Source organism: Chaetura pelagica, unplaced genomic scaffold (assembly GCF_000747805.2).
Source record: "Chaetura pelagica isolate M959 unplaced genomic scaffold, ChaPel_1.0 scaffold69, whole genome shotgun sequence".
Lineage (NCBI taxonomy): Eukaryota > Metazoa > Chordata > Aves > Apodiformes > Apodidae > Chaetura > Chaetura pelagica.
In genome coordinates this window covers 1,179,364-1,188,164 of record NW_009970724.1, presented here as the reverse complement: position 1 = coordinate 1,188,164, position 8,801 = coordinate 1,179,364, and the positions used below count along the sequence as shown (strand labels likewise).

The window sequence follows — 8,801 nt, the reverse complement described above, 5'->3', positions numbered from 1 at the left end:
GTCGTGTCTGAGTTGCTGTCAGCTGGTGTGGCGATCTTGAATGCATCCTGGGCCAGCTTGAAGATCAAGGAGGAGGAGTGGATGTTCTTCTGGATGGCCTCCAGCACCGTGCGTAGGCGCAGCATGTCCCCTGGGTGCCAGCAAGAACAGGCAGATGGGCTCAGCCTCCCCCCACCTTGCCCTCAAGCCCCATCTCCTGCTGGCACTAAGTGGCAAACAGCCACTTCAGCATGGTCAGCCCCTCAGGACAGGAGGGATGCTGGATCAGGCCCTGCAGTCCAACAGCAAACTGGGATGTCCTCCCCGGGAGGTGACACATCCTACAGCACTCATCCTTGCTCAAGATCATCCTCTCACAGAGAGAACAAACAACTCTGAGTGATCTCAGACACATCCTGGAGCATTAGCAGACATCTCCAGGCACCTGGATGTTCTACCCTGGGCTCACATTTGACAGCTGTAAAGCAGACTGTTCCCAACAAAGGAGAGGTTTGGGGAGATGCCCAGTGCTTAACGGTTGCAGAAAGTTCAGTCCTCATTTAGGAGCATTAAAAAGAAGAAGAGAAGCTGTTTGCTGCACACATATCATCTTGCCCAGTAAGTCCCTTCCCTCTGCAAAGCTAGCAAGGGCTGGGCTAGGGTTACCCAGACTCCCAGAGCCTTGATCCTGGATGTCCCAGGTCAGGCACACGGCTCTCACGATTGAGACAGGCTGAGATATCCCCAAAGAAGGGGGTTCCTGGCACAACACCCAGTGATGCTGTGCACCTCCTGCCACAGAAGGCCATGAGTGCTAGAAGGACATGTGATGGCACTGGGAGATGGGACAGGATCTTGGAAGAGGAACTCATTAAGGTATGTTACTATCATGATCCTGCATCTGTCTTGGGAAATCCTCTTGTCAGCCCTTGTGGGACACAGGATGGGGAGAGGGACCTTTGGTGTGGGTGCAGACCAGAGATGCTAATGTGCCACATCAGGTCCCTCTGCTTTGTCCCAGGTTCATGTTTCTACTCCCATAGTCATAAACTGAGCAGATGAACCTCACCCCAAGAAAACCAAATAGCACCCAGCACCTGGGCACACAGAGACATCTCGGGTGACTAACCGCTAAAGATACCACCTGCCACCCACAGCAGCCACTTGCACTGCCACCAAAATCCAAGCCTCCCTAAAACAGCTCACAGGGGCGAGAGAGACTGCAGGGAGACAGGATCGCATCGGGACATGCTGTGGTGGGGGCAGACCTGGGGAAGGGGACAGTGGAAAAAAACAGAGGTAATCCAATGGCATAAAACACACCCATGGCATAAAAAGCTTATCCCTGTTAGGCGCTGGAAGAGGGAAGAAACCAAAGGATAAGCCAGGTACCAGCTCTACATCATGGCATTGCAAGGCAAGGGCAGGACACCATCAGCCCTGGAAAAGCAACCAAGAGGAGGAGGGCTGGAAGGAGAGAAGAGGCTGCTGAAGCAACAAGGCTGGAGCTTTCTGACAGCTCGTTTATCTTCCACCTCATGGGGGAAGCAGCACATTGCCTGTCAGGCTGGCAGCACCAGGGGCCTGAGGCTGCTGCTGACTGTAGCAGTGGGCACTGGTCACCACTCGCCTCACCATCCATCATGGGGAACAGGGTGCTCAGCATCCTGGTGGAGATGGTTTCTAGGCAGAGGATGTTTAATGAAAAGCCTGTCTTTGCCTTCCTTCAGGCAGCAACCAAAGAGGCCCAAGTGACCACTGAGGAGGTGTTATACAGAGCCCCCTCATGGCTAGGACCAAGGTGTCCCACCCAGCACAGCTGTGCTCATCTCCAGTCCTGCCGAAAGCCACACGTGTTTTGGTGCACAGGGAGGTCTATCCCTCCTACAGCCTGTGCAAGATCATTACCAGAAGGCAGGAGGAGACAAAGCAAAGGTAAAAGGATAAGCAGCTTCAAACTACAGCATGGCATGAACCCACAACACCTCTGGTAGGGCTAGTTGACCTGGAAGCTGATCATGCTGCAAGGCATGTGTGGTCCAGCATCAACCAGGGGCACTACACAGGATCTGAAGCACTGTGGCTGGAATCCCTGCAGTGTTGCCTGCACCTCCTGGGAACCTGCTGTCCCTCCCTACTGGACCACAAGCCTGGGGACCCTTTGGGACAAGAGCCCCAGAGATCCTGGACTCCAGCAAGCTGCTTCAAAGCCAGCAGATGCAAGAGGAAAATCCCTTTTCCTTTTCTCCAGGAAAATCCCTTCAATGCTCTTTTGCAGCGTTATCCCATCAATCCCACCCCAGAGCTGCCCCCACCACCAACCTTTGGCTGCCGTGAGCATGGTGGAGGCCAGCTCACACTGCTGTGACTCCAGGTGCCCCAGGGTGAACCAGCGTGGGTACCTGCTGGGGACCACTGAGACCAGGTGGTGAGGGTGAGTCACGTCGCCAGACGGTGCCGTGGTCTCTAGGACGGGCAACCTGAAGGGTAAATGGGAGGAGGCAACATCAGACCCCAGCCCAGCCCTGGCTTAGCCCCTTCTCCCTGAGGCACTGGGGAAGCGAGGCAGGGGCTGCCTGCAGGCAGCTGCCCCCAGCATTGCCTTTGAAAGCAGCCTGCTGCTGTGCACGTGCAGGTGCTCCCGAGGCTGTGTGCTCAGCACATGAGCACAGGGATCAATCTGACACCAACTTGAAAGGAGGAGAATGATCCGTGAAGTGATTTATAAACTTGTAAGGAAAAGCACAAGCTTCAGAAAAAAAGGAAAAGAAAAAAAAAAAAAAGGCAAAATCCCTCCTCCCTCCCCACTGCTTTCATGTCAAGAGTACCCAGCAGAACTCCTGGCTTTATCATATGGTTCTTCTTAAAACGCCCTGATTGTGATCAGAAGCAGCAGCACATTTCTCCAGGGCCTCTGCAGCCGGTTTGGGTTACCTGCTTTTGTGGGGATATCTAAAAGTCTGGAAAACCCAGGAAGGAAGGAAGCCTGAAGAAGAGGGGCAGGAATCTCACGTCGCCAGCTACGGTGACAAAATTGTCTTGGCTCTTATAGCCCTGAGTTGGTGCTGATGTCACTCAGTCCCATCCCTGCTCAACAGCTGGAGGCCTTAGGTCTGGTGGGCCATGGTGTCCCCACACACTGCAGAGGCCCTTGGTTTCTCTTTTAGGTCTGCCTGTCTTCCTGAGCAGCTCTTCCCAGGAGAGGAAGACTGAAAAATTTCCCTTGGCATTGGAGTGAAATGTCCCGTTTCACCAAGGAAATACTCCAGGAAAGATGGTGTCACAGGGAACAGGCACTGGGATGCTCAGGGGTTGATAGTCATTTAAGCATTGACTCATTTGGGAAATTCCAACCTTTTCAAGACCCATCCAGCCTCTGCCAAAAACTGCAGTACACAGGCTAATGCCTGAGATGTGCCATGCACCAGGGAGGGAGATGGGGCAGCTCTCAGCATTGGCCCTGTCCTCAGTCCCAGAGATGGAGTTGGGCTTTAATGCAGAACAGAGTATGTCCATGTTCTCTGCCCAGCTCTGCAATATCCTGGAGCCCAGGGCAAATCATCTGCCCATCTGTGCTGGGATAACAGCCCTTCCTGCAGGCAGGGAGGGCTGCAGGGTGCCCAAGGCCTGGCAGACAAAAGGCCAATGACAACACCATGCCTGCCTGGGACCTGCTCTGGCAGAGCACACCTGTCTGACAGGCAGGTGAAGGCTCAGCCTGGGGCAAGGGGCTGGGCAGAGGGCTGGACCAGCAGGCATTATCAGGCCCATGCAAATCCTTATGGATGGGGCCTGAAAACCAGGAATCACCCAGAAAGCAGGAAGTCTCTTTGCACTGCACTGCTGCAGCCCTACACACTGCACAGGATGACGTCAGGGATGGCAAGCTCCAAGCCTGCCTCCACTCCAATCCCTACTGGGGGGTTACAAAGCATCCCAGCTTCCCGGCGGAGCAGAGGAGAGAGGCAAAACGGGAGGGCAGAGACGGAATAAAACATGCACCAACCTCATGGCCCGCAAAGCCAGCTTGTACGCCAGATCTGCATCGTGGGGCAGCAGAGCAGAGAACAGGTATTTGGCAAAGGTGTGCATGGGGACGCTCTCACGGTGGATGACTTCTCCCAAGCCGCTGAAGGGACCACCTAGGCAGAAGCACAGCCCATCAGCCATAATTAGCACAGCAGGATCCGTGGCTGGGGTTTGCAACACCTCAAAGCTTTGAGAAGCTGCTCGGCAGCTCTCCCAGTGGACCTTTACCCTCCAGTTGGATCCAGGGTAAAGGGCTGCTCTTTCCTTTCCTAAAAGCCCTTTCAAGTCAAAAACCCTCAGAAACTGAGGCCATGTGCTTAGCACCCTTCTCTGCAATGCCTCTGAGGAGGTCTTGCTCCAGCAATATCATCAAACCCTTTTTTTGCCAGATGACATGGCAGAGCAGCCATCCTACAGACTCAGCACCACAATCACAGAGGAAGAAGCCAGGATAGGGTCAGCCAGGTGTAAACCCTGGAAAGAGCACCCTGGAGACATTATCAGCACTCAGCTAAGACACAGGAACCATCTAGATGGACCAAGCCCCCACCTTCCAGCAGCAAGATGCACTGCTTCCGCAGGGTCTGCACCAGCACTGGGTCCAGCTCCAGGTCCTGCAGCCGGGCAATGATCTGCTCCTCGTTGCGGCACACCTTGTCCTGGGCATAGAGACCCTCAGGCATTACTCTTTGCTGACCCATCCCCATCAGGGCCACCTCTAAGGCCAGGGACAGGTAGGACTCGCCGCTGTCTTGGCTGCCGGTGGCAACGGGCACATGTTGATACACTGGGGGTTTGGAGTCCCCAGCATCTGAAAGAAGGAGATGAAGCAAGGTTAGAATAACCTTCCTTAGTGTCAGAATCACAGCAGAGAGAAAAACCCCTCAACTTCAGAATCAAGACTCATGCTTCCCTCGCTGCCTGTTTTCAGTCATCTAGAGATGATGGATAAAAGCTCCCTACAGGAGATAAGGGCTTCACCCTCCTTCCCGCTCTAGGGGATGCCAGAGACCCAAGACCTGCACAGCAGGGTGTACAGCTGTCACCAGAGCCTTCCCATGGGCCAGCACACCTTGGCCCAGCTCTGCTAAGCCACTCTCCTGCTCTGCTCTGGCTGCAAACCCTGAAGGCTGATAAAACTCAGGGCACTAACTGCTTTGCTCTGCACTGCACCTCTGTCCCAGCTGCTCCTGCACATCTAGAGAGATGTGGAGCCTGAGAGCCCCAGGCCCCAGACCTGCACCTAGGGTCTGCTCCCTAGGCTTGGTTCAGTCACAGCCACTAGGAAGGGAGCCAGGATGAATGCTCAGTACCTGAAATTTCAAGGCAATTTTCCTCTTCTAATCTACAAGCTTCAGTAAGAGTGAGAAAGAGGCAGCCGATGGGGTTCAGGGGGTGGCCTACCCAGCCCTCCAAGTTGGTGATGGTTGTTGCTCCTCGCTGCAGTAACTCTGCAAAATAAAACAAACAAAACCAACAAACAAACAGAACAGGAAGATATTAAAAGTGATTAATTTAAATATGGGTTCTGCACCTAGAGAGGTCTCTAAGACCAAAGGGCTTTTTCTTACCCCACAGACCTGGGACATGGGGACCTTCAGCACCAACTTGGGCATGCTAGGGGGCAAGGAGCAACTCAGAGAAGCCACTCTGCATGCTGACACAAATATCAAGAGGGAGCAAGCACCCAACAAAACCCCCGAAGTCCTAAGGCCACAGAAGATGCTCTGGTTAGTCCTCTGTTCCAGGAGGACATAAGGGGCTGCAGAGTACCAAGACAGGGTCTATAGAGTCAGACCTGCAGCTTATGTACTTAGTTGAAATGGTAGCCTGAATGCTTTGGCAACACAAGCAGAAATCTCTCTGGAGATGTCAAAGACTCTCAGTGAGTCTTAAAAGCTCCCTCTTTTGATGATCTCAAGCTAGCTGAGCTAGCAAGGTGCAGGAGTCAATGACCACCAGCAGTACCGCAGTAACTGGGCCCAGCTCTCTGTCAACTGCAATTGCAAAAGAAGAAATACTTGTCTTGTCTCCTGGTACCACACACAGTCAGTTACTGCAGCTCTGCAGACAAGCAGATCCTCCTAAATGCAGGCATCATCCCCCATTGCCTGTGCAATCCTTAAGACAACCAGACATGGCAACAGCAGAAACAAGAACACCCTACTCCAGCAGCCCCAAGACAGCTCCTGGACACCCCTCTGTCCTCAGCAGGTAAGTAACAACCTAGTTTGGCTCAAGTGATCAGATGCATCAGTTTTTCTGAGACAGCACTGCACGCTGTCAGACTCTGCCACACTGGGTAGGGCAGCACTTCTCTCTGGGATGAAGGAGACTTTCCCAACCACCTGGACCTCGTGGGATGGTTCTATACATAGCTCTACTCATACCTTTCTTCTGGTGCTTATATATCTCCAGCTGTCTTTGCTGCTGCAGTCGCAGGGTGTTGATTATGGCAACAGTTAGTCGGAGAGCTTCTCTGGGGTAGCCGTGGGAGCGCAGAGCATCCACTCGGGCACAGGCTGTCGGGACATGTTCTGCAAAGTAGGGATAAATGCAGGGGCATGGCTGAGCCAGACGACCACAGAAATTCACAAGATGATATAGATGGGGGATGGAACCTGACAGCATTAGGGCATTTTCTTCTACTGGTCTTTCCAGCTAAACTCCTGCTCTCTTCTGTGAAGTCATCCCTTTCTCCCTGCCCTTTCTCCCTGCTCCTGGCAGGGATGCCTACCAGAAACAGTAATGGGACTCCTCCCATGTTCAACCCACAGCAGCCACATCAGTATCTTAATCCCCACCTCCACAAACCTTATCTATTGGAAGCATTTCCAACACACCACTGCTGCAATATGACAGCTCCAAACACAGGCTGTTACAACCCCACCGCTCATTTCTCCTGAAACCAGCACAGCTTATGGTCATTTCTCTCACTGCTGCACACCTAAACACTTCTCGGTGTCTCATATGTGGGGTGAGGCTGTGCATCCAGCACTGCACTGGGGTCACTGGTATACTCGGGGTGATGCTTTGAGCTACTTCCTTAATGCCTCCATGGAGCAAGCTCTGCAGACACCCTGTGTATTATGCAGCTCTCCTACCTGGTGTTTTATTATTAGGCACAGTTGCATGAAACACCCTCCAAGACTCACAGTTGCTTAGGAATTCATCTGCTCCTGCTGCTTATTGCTCACCTGAAATCACAAGCAACTGTGGAGAGGATTATGACTGAGTGAGAAATTAGCAGGAGCAGATGACATGACATGCTGCATAACAAGCAGCAAAAATCCCATTTTCTTGCAATATGTCCTACCAAGAGAAGGGGGGAAAAAAAGGAAAACATAGAAGATCTAAAATTATGGTAGAGGGATAATTTCTATTCCTGGAAGAGCTCAGAAAGCTTTGGAAATGCGGACAATCAGCTCCACAAATGGGGTTTCCACATCCCAAAGGTCACCCGCAAGGAATAAACAAAGAAGACGTTTCAGAACAAACACATCTGTAAAAAAGCTTCTTGTTGCTCCCTCTATTCATCTGTTAAATGGATGAAATGTTCAGCTTCTCCTGAATTCATCGCTGGAAGTTGCTGACAAATCACACTCTTTTCCCAGCACTGAGGCCCTGAAGAGGTGCCAAGAAAGCAAAAGCGCAAAATCCAAAAATCACAGCAAATACATCAGAAGAACAACATGCACCGACCAGCTGGGCCAAAGGGCTCACCAGAACCTAGATTATGCTAGGGATGGAGTAGTTGTCCAGAGGATATAGCTGTGCTCCCCAGCCAGTTTTCAAAGGACTTGAACTGTCCAGTCCTCCTGTACAAGGAACAGGAGACCTTGCACTGGAGGCAGCCAAACACTGGCAGGATGAAAGAGGACACAATGACCGTGGTCCAATCTGCCCAAGGGGAACCCAGACTGTAAAGATGTGGGGTTTGCTATAAGGAGACTGTGGCTAGGGTTTGGGAAGGCACCAAGTTCTTCTGCTCACCCTGCTCCTCAGGCTAAGGGCCAGGGAGGGGCTTTCAATCTAGGATGCAGAAGCTTGAAAGGACCCAGGGTAGCAAAGCTTCTTTGATGCCTCGGGTAGCTCTTCTCCACTAGTAACCCTACCCACCCAGGCCATGCAAGGGGCTGCTGGCTTGGATGCTCACCTAACCAGAGTGGCTGCCCCTGGGAGTTGAAGAGGAGGCTCTCGCCCTCCCGCTGGTAGGAGGGAGACACGTAGAAGTCACTGCTGATGATGCGCTGCAGGTGGCTGTCCTGCCAGTGCAGGTCACAGCCCTCAATGGCCCGGGTGAACACGGTTCGTCTGGGCCTGGCCAGAGAGTCTGCAAAGAGAAAAACAGTCAGTGCCTTGGTAAGGCAGAAGCAGCCTGTTCCTGTCCCCAGACATGACCTCCCTGGGCAGAGCAATGTCTTCACAATGAGAGCAAAGCCCCACCTGGTCCCACCGTAGCCGTTTCTGAGCTGAGCACAGGGGCTCTGGCTCCTGTGCTGCAGCAGATGGCCTCTGGTCACCTCTGCTGCCCATGCCCTCAGTGTTACCGCCCCAAAAGCACCACAAGCTGGTGGTGCCACTCTTGAGCTGTTTCCTCTTCTGCTTCAATGCAAAGTCCTGGCTTCACTGAACCCCTGCTGCTTAGATCAGCAGCACCTGAAGCCACAAAGGGAACTGCAGAGCACCTCTCATCTGCCTCTGGACTTCGGGGGAACCATCACTTTCCAACTTCCTCTGGCTGTGTGAGAGGGCAGGAAGGGAGGAGCCAGCATCATCTGAAACCCATTCCT

At 52.9% G+C, this 8,801-nt stretch overlaps 1 protein-coding gene across 1 annotated transcript in view; it reads right to left on the bottom strand.

The window, feature by feature from the left end:
• The window catches only part of ZSWIM5 (zinc finger, SWIM-type containing 5), a 110,820-nt gene that overhangs the window by 5,553 nt on the left and 96,466 nt on the right, over positions 1-8,801 (bottom strand). Inside the window, 7 exon segments of the mRNA XM_010006698.1 lie at positions 1-130; positions 2,302-2,459; positions 3,986-4,121; positions 4,559-4,819; positions 5,322-5,459; positions 6,399-6,545; positions 8,165-8,341. Of these exon segments, the coding sequence (XP_010005000.1) occupies positions 1-130; positions 2,302-2,459; positions 3,986-4,121; positions 4,559-4,819; positions 5,322-5,459; positions 6,399-6,545; positions 8,165-8,341 (1,147 nt within the window).